The 25,658-nt window shown below is 43.1% G+C and overlaps 1 protein-coding gene across 3 annotated transcripts in view; it reads right to left on the reverse strand.

Annotated features, from left to right (window-relative positions):
* The window catches only part of DMXL1 (Dmx like 1), a 692,618-nt gene that overhangs the window by 178,766 nt on the left and 488,194 nt on the right, over positions 1 to 25,658 (reverse strand). For all 3 annotated transcript variants that reach the window (XM_029570948.1, XM_029570967.1, XM_029570958.1), the window contains exons 26-27: positions 9,181 to 9,257; positions 6,832 to 6,959 (exon numbers count right to left, since the gene is read on the reverse strand). In XM_029570948.1, coding sequence (XP_029426808.1) covers positions 6,832 to 6,959; positions 9,181 to 9,257 — 205 coding nt within the window. The remainder of the gene's footprint in view (positions 1 to 6,831; positions 6,960 to 9,180; positions 9,258 to 25,658) is intronic.

Here is a 25,658-nt window from a genome sequence, read left to right on the forward strand (position 1 = left end):
TTACCTGATGTAACAGGTGTTCTCACAGGACAGCAGGATGTTAGTCCTCACAAATGGGTGACATCGAGGATGGAGCCCACCACGGAAAACTTCTGTCAAAGTTTAAACAGAACTTTGACTGGCCCCTACTGGGCATGCCCAGCAAGGCACTGACCCTGCAGCCAGCAGGGGTCTCCCTTCAGTCTGATTTTCAAAGCTACAGGCAGTGCCTAGAAAGTAAAAACAAAACGAACCCAACACCGCGGGGTGGCGGGCGGGTTTCGTGAGGACTAACATCCTGCTGTCCTGTGAGAACACCTGTTACATCAGGTAAGCAACATTTGCTTTCTCACAGGACAAGCAGGATGGTTGTCCTCACAAATGGGTGAGTACCGAGCTGAGGATGTCCTGACTTGCACCAAATGCACCCAACGACGTGCAACAGGCAGTACAAGTGGGGTGGAATTTGGGAAAGGGCATCCGCACCCTACCGGGAAGGTGGAAGGGTGTTGGTACATCAGGTTGGAAAAAGGTTACGCAAGACAGATTGGCCGAAGATGGAGTCCTGTCTTCCAGCTTTGTCCAAACAATAGTGGGCTGCAAAGGTATGGAGAGAACTCCAGGTTGCAGCCCTGCAGATGTCAGGAAGCGGCACCGATCGAAGGTGTGCCACTGACGTAGCCATGGCCCTCACAGAGTGTGCTTTGACACGGTCTTGGAAAGGAATGCCAGCCTGCTCATAGCAGAAAGAAATGCAGTCCGCCAACCAGGAGGAAAGAGCCTGCTTACCCACAGGTTGTCCTAACTTGTTAGGATGGAAAGAGACGAATAATTGAGTGCTCTTCCTGTGAGAAACTGTACGGTCTAGGTAAAAGGCTAGAGCTCGTTTACAGTCTAGGGTATGCAGGGTCTGTTCTCCAGAGTTGGAGTGGGGCCTGGGAAAAAAGATAGGTAGTATGATGGATTGATTGATATGAAACTCAGAAACTACCTTAGGTAAAAATTTAGGGTGAGTGCGGAGCACCGCCCGGTCCTGCAGGAGCTTAGTGTAAGGCGGATAGGTAACTAGGGCCTGTAATTCACTAACCCTGCGAGCTGAAGTGATAGCCAAAAGGAATAACACTTTCCATGTGAGATACTTTAACTCACAGGAGTGCAGAGGTTCGAAAGGAGGTTTCATTAGACGACCAAGAACCAGATTAAGGTCCCAGGATGGGGCCGGAGGCCGTAAGGGTGGCTTCAGATGGAGCAAGCCTTTAAGAAAACGTGTTACTAGGGGTTGTACTGAAATAGGGACACCCTGTACACCTTTATGGAAGGCGGCTACCGCACTGACATGCATCCTAATGGAAGAGGTTTTAAGACCTGATTCAGAGAGATGCCATAAATAGTCCAAGAATTTGGAAATTGGACAGGAAAGGGGATCAAGGGACTGAGAAGTGCACCATGATGTGTACCTTTTCCATTTGTATGAGTAAGACTTTCTTGTGGAAGGCTTTCGTGAAGCTATCAGGACTCGAGAAACGGAATCTGAAAGGTTGAAAGGCTGAAGGACTAACCTTTCAACATCCATGCCGTCAGGGACAAGGCTTGGAGGTTGGGATGGAGGAGGCATCCGTCGTTTTGAGTGAGCAGATGCGGGTCCTCTCCCAGAGGAATGTGCCTGCGGATGGAGAGATCCTGGAGTATTGGAAACCATACTTGGCGTGGCCAGTAAGGTGCTATCAGGATCATGGTTCCTCCGTCCTGGCGTAGCTTCACGAGAGTCTTTGACACAAGAGGAAGTGGGGGGAATGCGTAGAGCAGACCGGTTGTCCACTTGAGGGAGAATGCATCCCTCGGCCGAGAGTTCTGGCTCCGAATGAGAGAGCAGTAATCGTCCACTTTGTGGTTCTGAGGGGACGCAAAGAGGTCTATGCGGGGAGAACCCCACTTGTGAAACAGAGAGGTCGCTATCAGAGGATCGAGTGACCACTCGTGCGGTCGGAAGACACGGCTCAGCCGGTCTGCCAATACATTGTCTACTCCCGGCAGGTAAGTGGCCCTGAGGTACATAGAGTGGGAGAGGGCTTCCGCCCAGATCTGCGCAGCTTCCTGACACAGAAGGAAGGAGCCTGTGCCTCCCTGCTTGTTTATGTACCACATGGCCACTTGGTTGTCCGTCTGGATTAAGATTATCTGATGAAAGAGATGATCTTTGAAAGTGCGGAGCGCATAGCGGATTGCTCGAAGTTCCAGGAAATTGATCTGGTGTTCGGCTTCCTCGTTGGACCATAACCCTTGGGTTTGAAAATTGTCCACATGGGCCCCCCAACCGATGTGGGAAGCGTCGGTGGTTAGGATAACTTGCGGATCCGGTGGAAGAAAGGGTAAACCCTGAAGGAGGTTGACCTGAGTCGTCCACCAAGTTAAGGATAGGCGCAGCGCTTGTGTGACTGTGATTATGGAGGACAGAGGCTGAAAAGCTTGAATCCATTGTTGTCGTAGAGTCCATTGTGTTACCCTCATGGCTAGTCTGGTCATGGGAGCGACTTGAACCGAGGATGCCATGTGTCCTAGGAGAACTAGGAATTGGCGAGCTGTGGCAGTGTCTTGAGACTGGAGCTGGTGAGCTAGGGACATGAGAGTTTGGACCCGTTGTAGCGGAAGGTAGGCCTTTGCCTGTAAGGTGTCCAAGTCTGCCCCAATGAAAGATAAGGTTTGAGATGGGACGAAGCAAGATTTCTCGTAATTGACAAGAAACCCTAAGGAAAGGAGTGTGTTGATTGTCAATTGTAGGGAGGACCGGGCAATCTGAGGGGTGGAGGCCCTGATCAGCCAGTCGTCCAGATAGGGGTATACGTGGACACCTTCCTTCCTGAGGAATGCTGCTACAACTACGAGGCATTTGGTGAAGACCCGTGGAGCAGATGCCAGACCGAAAGGCAGTACTCGGTATTGATAATGGTCGCGGCCTACGAGAAACCGCAGATATTTGCGATGGGATTGTGTTATCGCAATATGGGTATAAGCTTCCTTGAGGTCGAGGGAGCATAGCCAATCCCCTTTCTGCAGCAGAGGGAGTAACGTGCCCAGGGTTACCATCTTGAATTTTTCTTTTTGAAGGTACTTGTTGAGGGCTCGAAGGTCTAAAATTGGACGTAGCCCTCCTGATTTCTTTGGAATTAGGAAGTATCTGGAATAGAATCCCTTGCCTCGTTGAGAGGGGAGGAACGAGTTCTATAGCATTTGATTGCAGAAGAAGAGATACTTCCTGTTGTAATTGAGCCAAATGGCTGGATAGACTCCACGCTTGAAGCGGCGGGGAGTCTGCCGGAAGAGTTATGAAATTGAGGTGGTAACCCTGTGCGATAATCGCCAGCACCCACTGGTCTGAGGTAATCCGTATCCAATGCTGTAGAAAGTGGCACAGACGACCCCCTACAGGGATGTGGGGGAGTGGGATATGGCATGTGCTCCGAGTCGGGAAGTCAAAGGCCTGCCGCAGGCCCGGGGGGTGGGGCTACAGCAGGTCTTTGTTTCCGAGGTTGGCGTGGCTGAGGTCTGGTGGAGGATCGAGCCGGACGAGGCCTAGTCGACGGAGGGTAATAACGACGTGGCCGAAAGAATGACTTTTTGGAGTCCTTCTTAGGTGGTGGTTTGGAGGATACCTCAGATGGAACAGACGAAAGTTGTTTCAACGTTTCGTGGTGATCCTTCAATTCCGCCACAATTTGTTGAATCTGTTCTCCGAACAGATTATCCCCTAAGCAGGGTAAATCGGCTAGACGATCCTGAACCTCTGGGCGAAGGTTGGATGATTTTAACCAAGCCCAACGTCTGGCTGAGATGGCAGTAGCTGAGACTTTCGTGGAAGCATCGAAGATATCGTAGGCCGTTCGGATCTCGTGCTTCCCAGCTTCAAATCCTTTGTGAAGGAGGGCTTGAAGCTGTGGCTGGTATTGGTCCGGTAAGGTGTCAGCGTAGTCCTGCATTTGTTTAAGGATAGCTCTGTTGTACTGAGTCATATAAAGTTGGTATGAAGCTATACGAGATATCAACATAGCCCCATGATACACTTTCCTTCCCACACTATCAAGAAATTGGTTGTCCTTGATAGGGGGAGTGGAAGAGTGTGGCTTTAAACGCTTGGCTTTCTTTTGCGCAGACTCAACTACAACAGAGCGATGATCCAGTTGAGACTTCTGAAATCCTGGTGCTGACTGAACGAGGTAGGTTGAGTCAGCTTTTTTATTGACTGGTGACACAGATGAAGGTGATTCCCAGTTTTTCTTTAAAAGATCCAGAAATACTTGGTGAATGGGGATGGAAGCGATGATCTTGGGGGCATCCAGAAATTGGAGCAGCTCCATCATTTGGTGCCTGTCATCGGTCTCAGATTGCAGCTGAAAAGGCACAACTTCTGACATCTCCTTTACAAAATTTATAAAGGAGAGATCTTCAGGAGGAGATCGTTTTCTACTCTCTGTAGGAGATGGTGGGGATGGTAAATCTGTATCTGAAGATGAATCATCACCCCAGGTATCATAAGGATCATGTAAGGTTTGCTGTCCTGAAGGACCTGGTAGAGGATCCAAAGGCATCGATGGAACCGGTGCTGCAAGCGGAACAGTGAACGGCATCGAGGGCTTCGGGGCCACCGATGGAATCGGTGCCGATCTTGGAATCGATGGAGCCGAAGGATAAATCGGTGGAAAGGTATGTGAAGGCACCGATGGAACGACACCGGACGGAGGAATCCGGAACGGTGTTTCTCCTGTCGATGAATGTCCTTCCGGAGATGATGGTGTAGTCGGTGCTAATGAAATCACCGATGGAAGGGCGCGCATAAGTGCCTCCATACGATTTAGTATCGGTGCCAACGCTTCCACTATAGGCTCGGTGGTCGGTTCCATCCTCGGTGGCAGAGTCGGTGCTGAGGTCGGTGCCTGAGGCGGTGCCGGAATCGGTGCCGGAGGCGGTGCCGGTGGAGGCTGGAATCTTCGCATCGCATTCTCGATGGCCTCCTGGACCAGCCGGTCCAGTTCTGCCCGGAGACCAGGGGTAAGCATACCCGGCTCGACGGGAGAGGGAGGCTGAGGCAGGGCCGGAGGGACCACCGTAACCGGTGGGATCACGGCCCCCGCACCCCGGGAGGGTGAGGGTTTCCTCGGTGCCTGCGAACGAGACGTGGACGGTGCCAGGTCCGACCGAGGCTTTTTCTTCGGTGGCTCGGCCTGTTCAGAGGTCGATGGTTGCGGATCCTCGACGGGCCGAGACTTGTGCCGTCGATGGCGATGCTTATCCTTCCGATCTCCTCGGTCATCCGGGGAGGGGACAGGAGTCGACGGCCGAGAAGTCATCGATGGTGGACGGTCACCGGCGGGTTGGCGATGGTGGTGCAACTTCGACGGTGCCGGTTCCGATGACGTCGATGCTATCGATGGCGTTGGGGTGGGTGCATGGAAGAGGAGCCCCATCTTCTCCATCCTGGCCTTGCGACCCTTAGGTGTCATTAAGGCACATTTGGTGCAAGTCAGGACATCATGCTCACTACCCAAACATAAAACACAAACCCTATGGGGGTCAGTGATGGACATAGTCCGGGTACAATCCGGACATCGACGGAACCCCGTCGCCATGGCTTAAGGCCAAATTTAGGCGCGGGCTCAGTAAGTTCCCACAGGCCTCAAGGGCCAAAATCGACGGCCGCCGATTAAAAAAGGGAAAAAACTTACCGGTTTCCGCGAAAGTGACAAAAATTTGTCGAAGGGAGACCCCTGAGGGGCAAATTTTCTTCGGATAGAAAAATACCGAATTCCTGTCAGGAACGTGGTAAGAGAGCTCCTTTCACCGCGTGGCAACTGCTGCGCGGAAAAAAGAAGACTGAAGGGAGACCCCTGCTGGCTGCAGGGTCAGTGCCTTGCTGGGCATGCCCAGTAGGGGCCAGTCAAAGTTCTGTTTAAACTTTGACAGAAGTTTTCCGTGGTGGGCTCCATCCTCGATGTCACCCATTTGTGAGGACAACCATCCTGCTTGTCCTGTGAGAAATTATGAGACACAAAGTTTTAGAAAATTTGACAAAAGTTTCTGGTCAGGGTCTATTGGATATCAACTGTGAGGACTGATATCCAGCTGTCCTTAGAACACACCTCTTACAGATAAGCAACTCAGTTTTATTTGAAAAGTGAATAACCATCTTTTAAATTTACCTATTCCACCCCCTCATGATTTTATAAACTTCTACTATGCATGCTCTCAGCCATCTTTTCCTAACCTGAGTAATCTATCATAGATAAGCCCTTCCATCCCTTTTGTAATTTTGGTCACCTTCTTCTGCACCTTTCTTGTTCCACTATGTCTTTTCTGAGATAGGGCAACCAGAGCTGCACACAATTCTCCAGTGTGGTCACACCATGGATCAATAAAAGAGGTAATATTTTTTCCATTTTATTGATCATTCCTTTTCACATGATTCCTAACATTCTATTTGTTTTTGCCACCACACACTGAGCTAAGGATTTCATTGTGTTATCCATAAGGACTCCAATGACTTTTTCCTGGGTGGTGACTCCCAATATGGAACCCAGCATTGTGTACCTCTAGTGGGGATTATTTTTCTCTGTGTATCGCTTTGCACTTTTCCATATTAAATTTCATCTGGCATTCAGATGCCCAGTCTCCTAGTCTTGCAAGGTCCTTCTGCAGTTCATCATAATCTACTGAAGTTTTAACAATTTTGAATAATTTCGTGTCATCTGCAAATTTGATCACAATGCTACACTCATATTGCACTATAGAAAAGTGAATCACTTTGTACAGAAACAGGATAATACTTTAAGTAATAACATTTTATAAAAGCATGATTTGTACCTGGCCATTGAGAAGGTATTGTATTAGGAGTAACAGTTTCATCTAAGCTTATTGTTCTCAGAGGCTGTCGATGGGCAAGAAGCACACTCTGATACACCATCCCAGTGAATTGATTTGTTTGTGGTGAACTAGAATCAGCAGAGAGGCATTATCAAGGTTACGCAAGTAAAAGAAAATCTCAATAAAAACAAAATTGATAAACATATTTAATTAAAGCTTATAGTCAAATATAAGCCAAATTGTTATACAAATCAGATATTAGAATTTATATTCTTATTATAAGACAAAAATTAAAGATATGCAAGATTTCTAGTTTTAATATCTCCTTGTAAAAAGATAACAAAAAAAACAATGAGACTGAATTTTCAGCACTATAGAAAATGTTTACAAATGATACTACATTTTAGAGTTGGTAACATACTAAGCTTTCTAATTATACAGTGGCTATCTATTTATTTTAACAGTTTTCATATACCGACATTAAAATACACATCATATCGGTTTACATTACAATAAAGTAATGGAAATAGAAATTGCAAAGAACAGGGGATGGGGAAAACAGGACAACCAATAATTAAAAGAGTAGGCAAAGGGAGAAGCAGATATAACACAGCAGGCAATTAGAGAGCAATAAATACGGATGAAACAAGTTTACACACCTCGAACATGTTTCACTTTTTTTTCAGTGCAGACTTGTGTATATTTAAATTAGTTTTTCATCACTCCACATACCATACTCTATACCTTTCAGGGCCAAATATTTTATTAGGGAACAAGGCATATACATGTCCAAAAACACTGAAATCCAACAATTAAATAAATCTCCACTCCTCTAAGTGAATGCTTGGTAGATGCACCTTTGGCAGCAACTACAGCTGTGAGCCTGTTTGGATAGGATTCCACCATCTTTGCAAACAAATTTGTCAGATTTAGACCATTCTTTACAAAACCATTCAAGCTCTCTGAAGCTCCTTGGGAGCATTGATAGACAGTTATCTTCAAGTCATGCTACAGATTTTCAATTGAATTAGGTTGGGGGATCTGACTGGGCCACTACAGGACATTTAACGTTTTGTTCCTTAGCAGGGCTTAATTTGTAGACAATAAAGGAAGTGGAAATATGGAGCAGGGGTGGAGGGGGGTCAGATTAAGGGCCGGGTATACTCTCTGTGAGGGAAAAGGATCAGGGCAGGGTGTGAACAATCACCCCCAAACACACATACCTTCTCACACACATATACAAATACACACTTCATATTCCATTTCTGTGGGGTAGCCACAACTGATTTACACTGCCAGCTCTTTTCTGCTTCATCAGGTCACAGAAAAAAGGTGGCAGAATGCCCATTATGGGTAACAGACACAAAAAAGTGTTGAATTAACACAAGTTTGAAGCTTGTAAGCAGTAGTGCCAATCAAGGCTAGGGTTGAAGCCTTAATGATCGGTACTGCTGCTCAGAGTGTTCAAACATACTAATTTAACTCCTTTTTGTGTCTATTCTTTGCTTTGCTTCAGGATCCCTGCCCCTTCCCTGCAGAGTAGGAGGATAGGGATGGGTGTTCTCTGCTTCTTCTGCTCAAATTCAAGCTCTCCCATCTTATTTCTTGTGGGCTGTCTGGAAGGGAGGGGCTGGAGAAGAATACCCCTGCTACTCTGCCTCTTAAGTCTGAAAAGAAGTGGCAGAATTCCGTTCCAGGCCATTCTCCCACAAATTAAGCCTTGTTCCTTAGCCACTCGAGTGTAGCTTTAGCTGTGTGCTTTGGGTCTTTGTCAAGTGAAAAGGTTAACTTTCTGTCTCAGTTTCAGCTTTCTTGCAGAGCAGCAGGTTTTATTCCAAGATTTTTCTGTACTTTCTCCATTCATAGTCCCTTCTATCTTGACAAGTACCCCAGTCTCTGCTGATGAGAAACATCCTCATAATATGCTGCTGCCACCATCATGCTTCACAGTAGGGATGGTGACCCTTGGGTGATGTACTTTGTTGGGATTTGCATCATATGTAACAATTTGCATACAGGCAAAAACGTTTTATTTTAATTTAATCAGGCTACAAACTGTTTGCCACATTGCTACAGTATCCAGAATGTTTTTTGCATATTTCAAATAGGATTCAAGGTAGATATTAAGTAATGGCTTCTTTCTTGCCATCCTACCCTACAGGCCTGATACATACATTGAGTTCCTCATAAATGTTGGTTTAATGTGGTATAGTCGTACAGTGAGGACACAGTAGCCTGCATAGAGAATTATTTTGGTTTTCTATAATGAATTTTACTTCCAAACAATCAGGCAAAAAAGGCAAACATTTGGGAAATGGGGTGTAGAATTTCTGTAGCTATTTTACTTACCTGCAGCTGTGGCCCCCACACAGGCACTGATAGATGCAAGCAGACAGAGATGCTGCTAAAGTATGCATTACATGTATCTATAAAAAGGGAAAAATAGTTATTTACTTTCTGAATTTTGCTGGCATTCATTAAAAAAGATACTGTAAAAGACAGTCCAGTCTACTTGGCAGACATCTCAATAGAACTGGTTAACTAAAAAACAAATAAATGGATTAACCAAAAGTGAGTCCCCAAAAAATGGGCCTTTAACTTGGATTTAAATATGAAGGAATTTGTTCATATATTAAGTACAAAGACAGGGAAGGCCTAAAATCAAGAAGGCTGCTTAACAAAGATCACACATGAGAAGAGCAGCAATAGACAGAAGGAACAAAGACATGCAATCAGCCAGAGGTGCAGAGCCCTGGTTAACTCTAAGGAAAAGTGAATGAACAAAGTTGTAGTTCGATAATGTCAGAGAAGCTGACAGATGAGCTGAAAAATTCTGAAGAACCAGAAGAGGGCAGAGTATAGAGTCACTGAAACCAGCTAGTAAGCTATTGCAGAAGTTGACTTTAAAGACTTCATCTCAAGCCATTCTGAATCTACTCCTGTCTTTTGCTCAATATATTCCATAGAAACTCCTGCCAAACTCTACAGTGACCTCTTCGTAGTCAAAGCCCTTTACTTGATCCTTATCTTCCTTTACCTATCTGTTCCTTGACACAATGTACTCAGTTGGATTTTGGAATTTCTGTTCTATCTTGGCCTTCTTCTTAGCTCTCCTATTGTAATTTTATTACATCCTCTGGTGGTTCTTTCTCCACTGATGTTCCATTATTAATCAGTGTGCTTCAAGGTTCTGTCCTGGCCGTCACCTCTTTTCTAGCTATACTTCTTCCCTCAGCTCTGATCTTCTCTCACAGCTTTCAGTACTTTTTTGCTGACTCCTCCCAGATCTAACTCTGCATTAGAAATTTCACCATGACTCCAGTCACAAATTTCATTCTGCTCTTCTGACATTGCTGCCTGGATGTCCTGCCACCACTTTAAAAACTTAACACGATTCAACTCTTATTTGAGTGGCTGCACACAGCAGGTAAGAACTGCTTCTGCAGTCTTCTCATGATATTCCATCTCTGTAGGCATTCCCCAGGGCTCTGTCTTGTCTGCTCTGTTTAATATCTACTTGACTTTACTCTAAGTTAGCTGTTGGATTGGGGTAAATTATATGCCAGCGACATCCAATTTTTCAAATGTCTTTGTGGTCCGTTATCTTTGAATTTATGCCAATATGTCTTTCCGTCATAAAAAGTTGGATGTGTTATGACAGATTAGCACAAAACAGAAATGATTTAGAGCAGGTACCCAGTTTCAGATGCTCCATCTATCTTTATATTGGACGGAATTGAATTGCCGATTGTCAATAAATTAGAAATCTGAATTTAATTCTTGGTAAGGAATTGTCTATATACTCTCAGTTTAAATCTATGAAAGCTACTTTATTCTTTAAACTACACGTTTTGCTGCCTGAAGCCTCTTGAATCCATGGGGTTTTCATACTATTTTGCAAGCTTGCATTTTTTAAGTTTTGGACTATTGTAATTAATTGTATTTAGGTCTGCCTGCTTGCTCTTTAAGGGCCCTTCAGACTGTGCAGAACTCAGTAGCTGAGATATTAACAGGAACCAGTAATAAGGATCATATACAAACGCACTCTCCACCTCTACAAAAACAGCACACTGAAAACTAAAAGGGACTACTACTCCAGTAAGATCCACCACCTCATTTTTGACTCGAAAGCGTTGTTCAACTACGTATCCAATCTCACCAAAACCTTGGCTCCAGACATCTCTATGAACATAGCACAGACTAAAGCAGACGAGCTGGCTCACTACTTCAATAGAAAAATCTCTGACCTGCTTAAACAGTTGACACCAAACCCTAATCCATCATTAAATTCATCATATCTTCACCCAATCAAAAACACTACGCTCAACTACTTCGATCCCATCTCTACTGTTGAAATTCAAAAGGCTCTGAAGAAAATGAAACCATCATCTCACCCCTTCGACCAAATCCCTACAAAAATCCTCCTACTAATCCCGGACACTATCTCCAAAACCCTAGCTGACATAATCAATTGCTCCCTATCCCAGGGTATCTACCCAGATGACCTCAAAACGGCATCGATCAAACCACTTCTCAAAAAACCAAACCTTAACACTAATGATCCCGGTAATTTCCGCCCCATCTCCAACCTCCCGTTCATAGCAAAAGTCATGGAGAAACTAGTAAACACACAATTATCCAATTACCTTGAGGATCACCAAATACTATCCCCTAACCAATTTGGATTTCGCAGAGCAGCAAGCACGGAAACGCTTCTACTCTCCCTCACAGACTTCCTACTAACAGGTTTAGACAAAGGACACGTCTACCTTCTAATTCTACTTGACTTTTCGGCGGCATTCGATACGGTCAATCACCACATTCTACTAAACCAATTGGAAAACATCGGAGTTCAAGGCACAGCACAGAACTGGTTCAAAACCTTTCTGGAAAATAGAGGATATAAGGTTAAAATCCACAACAAAGAATCTCAGTACCATCCATCTTCACTAGGGGTTCCACAGGGCTCTTCTCTTTCACCCACCCTTTTCAATATATACTTGCTACCACTCTGCCACCTCCTCACCAAACTAAACTTGAAACACTTCCTATTCGCAGACGACGTACAGATCGTAATCCCCATAAAAAGATGCATTATAAGCACATTAGAATTTTGGAACAACTGCCTGACGGAAATCAAACACCTCCTTAACAGTCTTAACCTTATTCTAAATGCCTCAAAAACAGAATTCCTCATTATAGCACCCGAAAACAACAACATCACCACAAACCTACCAGCCAACCTGCAAACCTTGCACGTAAGAGACCTAGGAGCAATCATCGATAACCGCCTAAACCTTAAATCATTCATAAACCAAACAACCAAGGACTGTTTTTACAAGTTATTCATCCTCAAAAGAATCAGACCACTGTTCCATTCACAAGACTTCAGAACAATACTCCAAGCAATAATCTTCTCAAAGCTGGATTATTGTAATTCTATTCTACTAGGTCTCCCTGCCTCTCATACAAAACCTCTTCAGATGGTGCAGAACACAGCCGCCAGAATTCTGACCAACTCCAGGAAATTCGACCACATCACCCCCATCTTGAAAACCCTCCATTGGCTTCCCATTCACTACAGAATTATGTATAAATCTATTACCACCATCTTCAAAGTCATACATCAACTCGCTCCATTAAATCTACAAATACCACTCAAGAAACACACCTCTGTCAGACCAACTAGAGAACACTACAAAGAATCACTTCATGTTCCAAAAGCCAAAACATTCCAACACAAATCTTTCGAAGACAGAGCTCTATCCACAGCAGGCCCGCGCCTATGGAACTCCATCCCTTCAGAGCTTCGCCAGGAACCATGCCTACCAACTTTTAGGAAAAGACTAAAAACCTGGCTTTTCAAAAAAGCCTACCAGAGTTCTGATTGATCCAGGTTCCCTTTCAACCACTTATTGTCGCCCCCAACCTTCCTCTTCCCTCATCCTAGTGTAAACCCCTCCTCACCAATAGTCTACCACTTCTTTGATTTCATTTAGCCCTCGACGTCCTCGAGGCACAGATCCATTATAGCATACTATGTAAATATTAACTGTAAATGCATTTTTACTATGTAAATATTCCTGTCCCTCTCTCTTTTCCTCCTATCCCAGTTGTTAACTTCCCCGTTCATTGTAACTATTATTTTCCGCACCAGTTCAATACCTCTAGTTCTATATTCAATGCACAACTTGTTAAATGTAAACCGACTTGATGCAACCTCTGGTCGTGAAAGCCGGTATAGAAAATAATAAAATAAATAAATAAATAAATATAACATGGGTTCTTCAATTGCCTCAATGGCTTCCGATACAATGGCAAGTAGAATTTAAAGTAGCATTGCTAATACAGAAGCTACTTAATGTTAGGGCATTCTTCTAAGTCATTGAGATCTCTCATCAGAATAGGTTTGAGGTACTCTTTGTACATCTTGCACATTTCATTGAGATGCGTGACAAAGCATTATCTGTTGCCAGGTCTCTTCAGGAACAACTCCACTTGATATCAGATCCATAAGTGGTTAAGAAAGTTCTGAAAACCTTTTAAAGATGTTTTAGCTGTGGCAGATTAAGGTTATTGTAGGCAATCTTTCAATGGTCTTTGGTCACTCTCTGGAATATTGTGTGTGTGAGAAGTATGAGATGCTCGTTTTTAGGAATGTTATATTGAAGCCCACTCCAAACCTTTAAGGGTGAAGGATATAAATTTCTTAAATAAAATTAAACAAACATTGCAAAGACAAACTTTTTATTTCCCCTCCAAATCTCTTTCTGTCTCTTTGGTTGATATATACACATCCTCCCTATTTCCTTGGCCTATAAGCTTGGACTCATCTTTGATACATTTCTCCCCTTCATTAAGCACATTCAACACACTACTAAAGCATATCATTCTTTCTTTGTAACATTGGTAAAATCTATCCCTTTCTCGGAATGCTACCATAAAAGCAAGTTTGCTTACCGTAAACAATGTTTCCGTAGATAGCAGGATGAATTAGCCATGCTGTCATGGGATCTGTCAATCAGGCCCGGGAGGCGGAGCTTGTCAAAGCAGAGAACAGAGCTTTGCTCTCTGCGGCTGCGCGTGTGTTCCCGCGCAGGAAAGTAACGGAATCTCCTCAGTCTGTAATTAAGCTGTAGTGTAGTCGAAGACTAGGTGACTGCCAGGGAGGAGGGTGGGTCAGCATGGCTAATTCATCCTGCTATCTACGGAAACATCGTTTACGGTAAGCAAACTTGCTTTTTCCCGTCGATAGCAGGGCTGAATCAGCCATGCTGTCATGGGAGTCCCAAGCTCCCGATCACGTTGTTTATAATATATGTGTTTGGACGTGATCTTTGACAGTGTGGCAGTCACCGTGGACAGGAGGATAGAGATTGCAGTATTGCTTGCCCTATCTTCGCATCAGTGGCTGTTTGCTGGTCAAGGCAGTAATGAGATGTGAAGGTATGCAGTGATGACCATGTAGCTGCCTTGCAAATGTCTATGGGTTGCACATTCTTCAGGTGTGCTAAGGAGGTTGCTACTGCTCTAACTTGGTGAGCTTTAGGAGTAGACTGTAAATGTAAATTCTGTTTGTCGTAGCAGAATTTTATGCACTGCGCTATCCAACTGGAGATGGTGCGTTTAGCCACTGGTAGTCCAGGTGCCTTTGGGTCAAAGGAGACAAAGAGTTGAGAAACTCGGGAGTCCAAGTTCGTTCTGTCTTTGTAGTGTATTAAAGCTCTCTTACAATCCAGTGTGTGCAGTAGCTTTTCCCTATCGTTTACATGCGGTTTAGGGAAAAAAGTTGGCAATTCCATTGTCTGATTGAGATGGAATGGGGTATCTACTTTGGGCAGGAAGGACGAGTGAGTCCGTAGAACTACCTTCTGGTGATGAAATTGCAAGTATGGAGGATAATGGACCAAAGCTTGTAATTCGCTAACTCTTCGTGCTGATGTTACTGCAACCAGGAATACCACCTTCCAGGTGAGGTATTTAATGTGTGCAGAGTCCATGGTTTCAAAGGGATAAAGCATGAGCTGTTCCAGAACTATGTTGAGGTTCCATGGAACTGGAGGTTTGGATATCGGAGGACGAATGTGTGTTAAACCCGTCATGAAACGAGTCAGTAATGGGTGATTGGATATAGGAATGTCATTGATTGGTCTATGATAGGCACCTATGGCGCTGAGATGAACTCTGATGGATGATGTTGCTAGACCAGCTACATATAGTGTTTGAAGATAATCAATGAGCAATTCCGGGGAACAGTCCAATGGTGGTACACCTTTGGAAGTGCACCAGGCAGAGTAGCGTTTCCATTTATAGCTATAATTTTTCCTGGTTGAGAGTTTTCTTGATTGTAACAAAATGAAGTGTGCTGAAGTGGAAACTCCTTGTTCTGTCAGAAGGAGCCTTTCAATCTCCAAGCTGTCAAGTGTAGAGATGAGTGTAGCGGGTGTAGGAGTATTCCTTGATCTTGGCTGAGATCATCTTGACGATTCGGTAATGGAATTGGATCCTTGATGGATAGTCGAAGCAGGAAACTGTACCATGGCTGCCTCGGCCATGCCGGGGCTATGAGTATCAGTTGAGCTTTGTCCCCTACACACTTCTGAATTGTTCTTGTTATGAGAGGTATGGGAGGAAAGGCATAGAGAAGGCCTGTCGTCCACGGAATGAGGAAGGCATCTTGGGCGATCCTGAATTGGCTTGGTCGTATGGAGCAGAAGTTGGGAACCTGTGCATTGGTCTCTGTTGCTAAAAGATCTATCAAAGGTGTTCCCCACTGCAGAAATATGTCCTGGACTAGTTCTGTATTGAGTGTCCATTCGTGAGGATGAAAGATGCGGCTTAGTCTGTCCGCTCTTGTGTTTGCAATTCCAGGTAGGTAAGTTGCTTGGAGATGTATGCAATTCTTGTGAGCGTGTTTGAAGATTGTCAGGGTCTCCTTGCAGAGGGACCATGAACCGGACCCTCCTTGTTTGTTGATGTAAAACATCGCTACTTGGTTGTCTGTGTAGATCATGACCCTGCACCCTTTCAGGTGGTCTTGGAAGACTCGCAGTGCATTGCGAATCGCTCTGAGTTCCAGTAGATTTATTTGTAGATTCTGTTCTGAGATCGTCCATAACCCTTGGGTTTCGTAAATCTCGAGGTGTGCACCCCATCCCTTGCGAGACGCATCTGTGGTTAGGACTGCATTGTGAGGAGGGGGGCTGAACAATGCTCCTTTGGACAGGGTGGAATCTAGGAGCCACCATGCTATATCTTTTTTCATTTCTGCGGTCAGCGATACCTTCTGCATCAATGGTTGTGAATGCTGTTTCCATTGGCACTTTAGACCCCATTGTAGGCGTCTCACGTGTAACCTGGTGTTGGGAACCGTGAAGTTCGCCGCTGCCATGTGGCCCAGAATTACCAAGACTTGTCTTGCCGATGGCCTCTGAGTATGTTTCAAGGTGTGTAGAAGTTGACGGAAATGTGATATTCTGTCGACTGGGAGGTATGCTCTGTTGCACGTAGTATCCAGGCATGCGCATATGAACTGCAACTGTTGTGTTTGTTGTAGGTGTGATTTCTGAAAATTGATCACCAACCCTAGTTCTTGCAAACAGTGTATCACCCGATGGAGGTGATCCAGTAAGATGTTTGGAGTTGAGGCTATCATGAGCCAATCGTCCAGATATGGAAAGATGGTTATACCTTGTTTCCTGAGATGAGCCACCACCACTATCATGCATTTGGTGAATACTCTGCGTGCAGCCGAAAGGCCAAAGGGAAGAACTTTGTACTGGTAGTGTTGATGCCTGTAGCGAAAGCATAGGTAACGCCACGAGGATGGATGGATTGGAATGTGCGTGTAAGCATCCTTCAGATCGATGGAGCACATTATTATTATTATTATTTATTTCTTTTATATACCGACATTCAATCGAGATATCACATCGGTTTCCAGATAACCAAGAGAATAGGGCGTAGTCCGCCCTATTTTACATTAAAATCGTTGGTCTGAATGAGAGGAAGAATTGACTTCAATGACACCATTTTGAATTTCTCCTTGATGAGAAATTTGTTCAATTCCTTTAGGTCTAGTATGGGGCGAAGACCCCCCCCCCCCCCCGACTTCTTGGGTATGAGGAAGTACGGAGAATAAAATGCTGCTAAATGGGAATGTGGGTGGATTTGTTGAATTGCTTGTTGTTTGCGAAATAAAGCAATTTCCTCCCCCAGTTGTGGATGAGAATTGTGAGTCTTGATTGTGGAAAGATGAGGCAATATGGTGGTTTTGTGAGAAATTGGAGTTGGTAACCTTGACGTACTATCTCCAAAACCCATTGATCTGATGTTATTCTTTCCCAGGCATTCAGGCAAGAACGAATTCTGCCTGGTGGAGCTTGATATTGTGGAGGCGGCTGAGTAACTAAAACGATGAAGTCTGTTTTGCTGCAGTAGCAGGTTGTTGTGCCTGCTGCCTCTGGTTACGTGGTTTACCCCTACGTTGGTTTGAGGTATTGTTCTGCGGAGCAGGACGTTGGTAAGTAGGGTATGGTTGGTTTCAAAAAGATTGATAAGATCTATAAGGTCTCCAGGCATATGTTTGCCTACAAGTAAATCCCATATAACGACATGTAGTCGAATAAGTAGGATGTGATGTTAATGATTGTACTGCTAGAGCTTCTTCTTTTAATTTGCTGACTGCGTCTTGGAACCTTTCTCCAAACAGGTTATCTCCTGTACATGGAAGGTTTGTAAGTTTCTCGTGCAAGTCTTCACATATTGAACTGTAACGTAACCATGCTAGTCTGCGGCCTGCAATGGCTGTTGCTGATGCCCTGGATGATGTCTCATGTGCTTCATAGATTGAGCGCAAAAGATGTCGAGAACATTCCTCCATGTCATGAAGAGGCGGAGGTATCTGATCAGCAGTGGAGGAAAGCATACCTTTCATGGCTTGTATGCACTCATATAGGTATTGTACCATGTAGAACTGATGTTGCATAATTCGTGCAGTTAACATTGAGTTATGATATATTTTCCTGCCAACCTCATCTAGATTTGTTGTCTTTCCCAGGTGGGAAAGTGGTATGTGACTGTTTTCTTGAACCTTTGCATTGCCGACTCTACTACAATTGAAGCGTGAGGTAATTGTGGTAGAGTGTATAGTGATGCTTTCTTCATTCGAAATTTAATGTCTGTTTTCCTGGAAACGGCTGCAATTGTATAAGGCGCTTCCCAGGATTTTTGTAAGATTGAATGCAGGATGTCTTGTGGTGGAAGAGATGTTGGTTCCATTTGAGTATCAAAAATCTTTAGAAGACCAAGAGTTTCTGCTCTAGGGTCTGTTTCTTTTTGGACCTCTAGCTGTAGTATGGTACCCATTTTTTCTAGGAATTTTGGGTATGTAAGGTCTTCAGGAGGGGAATACGGCTCCTGTATTTGATCCTGCGAATCCGATAAACATCCCACAGATGATGATGGGGATGTTTGTATTGAAGGAGAATCAAAAGATGTATCATGTATATGAGTTGGAGAGGCTGGTCGGTTTACCATGGGAGATATAGGTGGTTCTGCCGACTGCTCTTCATTAAACTGTGCTTTATGTTCCGTAGAATTGTCATCAGCACTATTAGTCAATTTAAATGATGATTGCAGCGTTTCATAAAAACCTGCTAAAGACTGAGACAATTGATGAAATGCTTCTCTTGTATGAGAGGGCATTATCATACGATTGTCTTGTTGTTGTGAGGTACCTGCTTTAAGGTCCATAGAGTTATTTTGAGGTGAAGTAGTAGGAACTTTCATGTCCTTTTGTTTTTTATTGAATGAAGTACTTCTTAAGTCTTCCGAATCTGAAGAAGTATTAGAGGAAAGAATTTGTACCACCTCTCTATTTGAGCAGGTACTAGATGGCACTCTACGGGAAGATTTAGAAGTCGAAGGACTTATTTCCCATTTAGCACTCCTCTTTGTCAATTTTTTAAGGTGGGAGTGACCTGAGTGCTTATGATAATTGTCAGACGATGAGTCAGTGTCTGTGGCATCAGCCTCCGAAGAAGAGCTGTGTGAACGGTAACTTTGTCGCTTCAACTGAGCCTTTAATTTTTGTGGTGAATAATTATGGTTTATATGCTCAGATTTTGATCTATGCGCAGATTTGGATTTATGCGCGGATACATGCTTACGCGCAGATGTAGAGTTATGCGCGACTGTAGACTTATGCGCAGGTACGCGCGGCTGTAGCCTTATGCGCGCTTGTAGATTTGTGCGCGGAAGTAGATCTGTGCGTGGTTGTAGTTGTATGCGCATATGTTCCTGATCCTGAACGCAGCAGGGTTATCGGCGCCGTGTGCGTAAGTTTTTCTGTAGTCGGCGCCGTATGCGCAGATTTTCCCGGCGCCGTGCGCGTATGTGTTGCGTGTGGTGGTTTCTTCTGCGCCATGCGCGCCGGAAGTGCTAGGTTGTGCGTAGATGCCTTTCTCGGCGCAAATGTGTTATGCGCAGACAGCGCCGTAGTCCCGGAAGTTGTCGGCGCCGAGGTTTCCTTCTCTGACGAGGTATGTTGCGGCTCTACAGGCTCTGAGGATTTCTGAGAATCCATTGGCCTTCGTTTTTTTCTGCTTCCCTTACCTCCCAGAGTGGAGGATTTAGGATCCAGTGACAAAGTTCTTTTCCTTGATGGAGCCGATAAAGTTAGTGGGCCAGGCGATGAATGAGCCTCCGACGGATCTCTTGAGGCAAAAAGTTCCTGAAGCCTATACGCCCTTTGTTTTAATGCTCTAGGTGACATCTTAGAGCAGAATTCACAATCCTCTCGATTGTGATGTGGTCCGAGACATTTGTAACATCGGTCGTGTCCGTCCGAGACCGACATTACTTTGCCACAAGGACAGGGTTTAAACCCCGGTTTTGACATTTTAATTCTATCTTTAAACACTGAGGAGAGATCAGCTCCGCGTGCGATCCCGCTCGCGGAAAAAACAGACTGAGGAGATTCCGTTACTTTCCTGCGCAAAGCTGTGCTCTCTGCTTTGACAAGCTCCGCCTCCCGGGCCTGATTGACAGATCCCATGACAGCATGGCTAATTCAGCCCTGCTATCGACGGGAAACATCTGTTCTTATCACCTCCCGTTTAGACTACTGCAATTTGCTCTTTGCTGGTCTCTCACTGAACTGCTTTTCTCCACTGCAAACTATTCAAAATTTGACTATATTACATCTTCCTTCAACGTCACTATGACCAAGTAATCCCTTCTCAAGTCTTTCCACTGGTTCCTAAGCTGGGATAGTTATCATGGCTGAGGTTGTTGCTGTAGTAATTTCTGTTATCTGTAATACGTATATGGTTGACATCTCCTTTGAGGATAATAAAATGGTTTATAAGATGGCTGCTGAAAACACCTACGAGAAGGTTAATCCACAATGGCTGAAGATAAGGTCTGCAGAACATTACAGTATTCCTTTATAGCCTCTACTTCTTCCATTACCTTAGTCACTTGAGCATCTGCAAGATTTTTGTGCACATCATGTCTTAGCCTTGATTCTTTCAACCAAGCTAGACTTCTGATCCCTATTGCTGCAGCTGACAATCCAGCAGCTGTGTCATAGGAACATAAGATATGCCGTACTGGATCAGACCAAAAGTCCATCAAGCCCAGCATCCTGTTTCCAACAGTGGCCAATCCAAGTCACAAGTACCTGGCAAGTACCCAAAAATTAAATAGATCTCAAGCTATTCCTTATTGATTAATAGCAGTTTATGGATTTTTCTTCTAGGAACTTATCCAAAACCTTTTTTAGACCCAGTTAAACTAACAGCCGTAAACATATCCTCAGGCAATGAACTCCAGATCTCAACTGTGTGCTGTGTGAAAAATAATTTTCTTTGATTTTTTTTAATTGAGCTACTTGCTAACTTTATGGCGTACCCCCCTAGTCCTTCTAGTATCTGAGACAGTAAATAACCAATTTACATTAACCTGTTCAAGCCCTTTCTTGATTTTGTAGACCTCTATCATATCCCCCCTTATTCATCTCTTCTCCAAACTGAACAGCCCTAACTTCTTTAGCCTTTCCTCATAGGGGAACTGTTCATGCCCTTATTTTGGTTGCCCTTCTCTGCACTTTCTCCAGTGCAACTATATCTTTTTTGAGACATGGCAACCAGAACTCCACACGTTATTCAAAGTGTGGTCTCACCAGGGAGCAATAAACAGAGGATTTATGACATCCACCGTTTTGCCATTCCCGCCCTAATAATTCCTAACATTGTTTGCTTATTTGACTGCCAAAGCACACTGAGCAGATTATTTCAATGTATTGTCGACTATGATGCCTAGATCTCTCTTTCCTGGGTGGTAACTTCTAAAGTAGAACCTAACTGTGTAACTACAGCAAGGGTTATTTTTCCCTATATGCATCGCCTTGAAATTTTTCACATTAAATTTCATCTGCCATTTGGAAGCGCAATCTTCCAGTCTCATAAGGTCCTCCTGCAATTTGTTTCAATCCACTTGAGATTTAACTATTCTGCATAATTTTGTGTCATCCACGAATTTGATAAATTCACTAGTCATACCCCTTTCCAGATCATTTATAAATATATTAAAAAGCACCAGTCCAAATACAGATCCCTAAGGCACTCCACTGTTAACCTTTTTCCACTGTGAAAAAAGACCATTTAATCCTACTCTCTTTAACCAGTTTACAATCCACAAAAGGACATAGCCTCCTATCCTATGACTTTTTAGCTTAGAAACCTCTCATGAGGGACTTTGTCAAATGTTTTCTGAAAATCCAAATACACCATATCTACTGGTTCAACTTTGTCCACATGTTTACTCATCCTTTCAAAAAACAAAAATGTAGGAGACTTAAGAGGCAAGACTTCCCTCTGGTAAATCCATGCTAGCTTTGTCCCATTAAATTATGTCTATTTAAATGTTATAATTTTATTCTTTATAACAGTTTCCAGAATTTTTCCCGATACTGAAGTCATGCTCTCTGGTCTATAGTTTCCCGTATCACCCCTGGAGCTCTTTTTAAATATTAGGGTTACATTGGCTACCTTCCAGTCTTCAGGTACAACAGATGATTTTAATGATAGGTTACAATTTAATTGAAATAGGTCTGAAATTTCATTTTTTAGTTCTTTCAGAACCCTGGGGTATATACCATCTGGTCCAGGTGACTTATGACTCTTCAGTTTGTCAATCTGGCCTACTATATCTTCCAGGTTCACCGTGATTTGGCTCAGTTTGTCTGAATCGTCACCAGAATGAGTATCTCTGCTACATCTTCAATAAATACCGAAGCAAAGAAATGTTTAGTCTTTCCACAGTGGCCTTAACTTTCCTAAGTGCCCCTTTAATCCCTCGTTTATCTATCAGTCTAAGCGACTCTCTCACAGATTTTCTGCTTTGGATATATTTTTTTAAGTTTTTATTATGATTTTTTGCCTTTATGGCCAATTTTTTTTCAAATTCTCTCTTAGCCTGTCTTATCAATGTCTTACATGTAACTTGCCAAAGGAGTCAAATTGATGTTGGTGTTTGGCACATTCTTCCACCTCTAGAAGTATTGTGGAAATCTTTGAACTTTGTTCTTTTTGTAAGTCTTGTGCCATTCCCTTTAATTTCTGCAAGGTGTTACATATGTACTATACCATTTACAACTGATCTGCTAATATTCTAGCTTGAAAATTTGAAGTTTGGAAGAACAACTTCCCTGTCACATCAAAGAACTTTGGGGTTTTTCCTGGTGACATACTTGAATGGGTTTTTGATTTCTTAGCTTGTCTCATAGCTGATTCAACAGCACAGTTGTATGACCAGGACATTGCTATACATTGTATTTGAAATCCATATTCTTTGCTACAGGTGAAACTGAAAACCTTCTCTTCCATATTTTTGCTTAAAGATCCTGCAAAGCCTTTTTCTGTTTTGGTAGTTCTATGAATCTTAGGACTTCTTGTAGGTCTCTGGTAACTTTAAAGACTTTCTCAAATTTAAATGAATTATTTGTGCCATCTTTTCTAAGAAAATTAGGTATGTAGTATTCTCGGTGGGAGTAGACCATCTAGGGTAGTGGTCCCCAAACCTGTCCTGTGGGGCCACCAGCCAGTCAGGTTTTTGGGATATCCACAATGAATATGCATGAGAGAAAATTTGCATGTTATGGAGGCAGTGCATGCAAATTTTCTCTCATGCATATTCATTGAAGATATCCCAAAAACCCGACTGGCTGGTGGCCCTCCAGGACAGGTTTGGGGACCACTGATCTAGGGTGTTCTGGTAATGGATCATATAGTCTGGGAGAATCCTGTCCTGAATAATAAGCCAAGAATCTTGTGGATAATCAGAATCCTCATACTCTGATATCAGAACTGGAAAATCTCTTAACATTTGAAGTAGAAGAAAGTGGAGATTGTTATGGACTGTGATAATACTTTAAAAGAATCCTCTTGCAATTGAAACTGAAGTTCTTCTAATATAGGTTGCAATGGAGAATAACTCTTAGTAGTGGATGGCTATCATTTTTTTTCACAAAGTCTGACGTTAACCTTTGCACAAAAGCATAGTATTCAGGCAGAGCAGGAAGGGGAAATATTGGTTTAGTTCATACAGAGGAAAAATCAGATTCCGGAATTAAAACAGTATTTGAAGAGTAACTGTGAAGTCAGTGCCAAGCTGTTTCTTCAGCACCAGTACCATTTGATACAATAACTTAAGGCATCAAGGAAATCGTTTCTGAACATGCTGTAATAGATGCTTCTGTTTGGTCAGCTTCAATGCTGATGCTACTGATATTAAGGCACCGAATCCATGAACAGTGCAGACTTCTTCAGTGCCGTATGCTTTTCGATGTGGTAGTTTCTCTTTTATGATGCCATATGCTCCTCTCGCAGTATCTTCCCTTTCAATGCAGAGAGAGATCTATCCAGAGTTCTCCTTTTTTTGGTATGGTGCAAAGAGGAAGATTTTGTTCTACTCCTATGAGACTGACTGATCTGGTACTGGTGTCCTTGGAAATAACATCTTTCTTTCCTTTCAAATGATAATTTGTAATACAATCTCATCTTCATGAAAGATCACACACTCTGACATTCTTCCACAAGGCCCACAGCCACTAGAGTTATGCGATGCACCCAAAAAAGTTAAACAAGTTGTGTAAATCCAGACTTGCTATCTGTGCTGGCATTCGGCTACTAAAGTCTATTGTAAAAAGGGGAACACACACATACCATTCAAAACACGAACAAGGTTATTTATTATTTGTTAAATATTATTGATACTCTCATTGTTCCTTGTAATAATGTTAATGTTAATGTTCATTGGTTGATTGTTATTGTTCAATGTTCTATGTAAAAAACCCCGGTCTAACCTCCCAGACCAGGGCAACCTTTTTGTTACATGTAAACCGGATTGATTTGTATTGCATACAGGAATTCCGGTATATAAAAATTAAAAATAAATAAATAAATAAATAAAATAAATTCGGCACAATTTAAATGGCTTCTTAAATTACCTTAGATTTTTCAGCCTCGTTACATGAAAGAAATGGTATCAAACAATTCTGATAAGCAACTAGGGATTTTTTTTTTTTTTTTAGTAAAAGAACTGAGGAGAAAACAACATTCTTACAAATTTGTGAAAAAGAAGCTGAAATCTGGCAACTAAATTTCAGAAAAGGGTATCCCAACCATTTACAAAGTGAAAAATTATACTGAAGGGTCTCATGTAGAGATGAAAACTCCAATCCTCAAGGGTATTAGTTTGGATTTGGCTGGTTTCAAATTTGATATTTGTGGCTAAATTGAAAAGCTGAAGACAAAACAAGTCTCTGAATTTTGTGATATTAATGAGAAATTGGAAAAGGCTCAAGCTGGGTTTTGTGCTGAAGGGTAGTACAGAGACTGTGAAGGTAGCAATGTTCAAAGTTTTACTTCAGCAGTGATCTACTTGATTGTATTTGTCTAGTGCATTTTATTTGGTAGACCATTCTATTTTAGTATGTTTTTAGTTGGTTTTAAAGGGTCAAGTTTTGAAATTGATCGACTTCTCCCATACAAAAAGGAGGTAAACTATACATTTTCAAGGGGAACAATCAGAGCTTAAAGACATGAAACAAGATAGTCTGCTTCTTTTTAATAACTTTCCAATGCCTTTGTATAGGTTTACCAGGTCATTTGGCTTTTCTCTTTATTTGAACAACAGTTGGTGGTGCTCTTGGGGAGAGATCCAATGCTCGAGTTAATGAGTGCTTAAGGAAGGCAGGTGTTTGGTTGAGAAAAAATGGACTGATTTTAAATTCATAGAAGACGGAGGGGTTATAGATTGGATTGGAGACTCCCCAGCTGGCACTAGCTGGATTCAATGTTGATTCTGGAAAGTCATATTGCATTGGTGGTAAAGAGGAGCTATATGATTCTGAAATTGGTAAACATTTATTTTATTAATATACCATCACTCTCTACATAATCATGGCGGTTCACAACAGTATTAAAAAATACATCACCATAATCATAACTAAAAAAAACATAATATAACATACATCAAATCAATTGAAATCTGACTTAGAGGCCCCCAAAAAAGTGACATATGCATTAGTGTTCTCAGTTTGATTACTGCAATGCACTATGGGGTAAATTTTAAAAGATACGCCCGATTTTATAACATGAGCGCGCAGACCTTCACCCTCCTCCCTTCACCCTCCTCCCAGGCCGCTCCTAAATTGGAGCGGCCTGGGAGTTCCCTCCCAGGCCGCTCCAATTTAGGAGCAGCCTGGGAGGGAACTCCCCTTCCCCCTACCCTGTCCTTCCTACTCCTTCCCCTAACCCTAT

This window comes from Rhinatrema bivittatum, chromosome 1 (assembly GCF_901001135.1).
Source record: "Rhinatrema bivittatum chromosome 1, aRhiBiv1.1, whole genome shotgun sequence".
Classification (NCBI taxonomy): Eukaryota; Metazoa; Chordata; class Amphibia; order Gymnophiona; family Rhinatrematidae; genus Rhinatrema; species Rhinatrema bivittatum.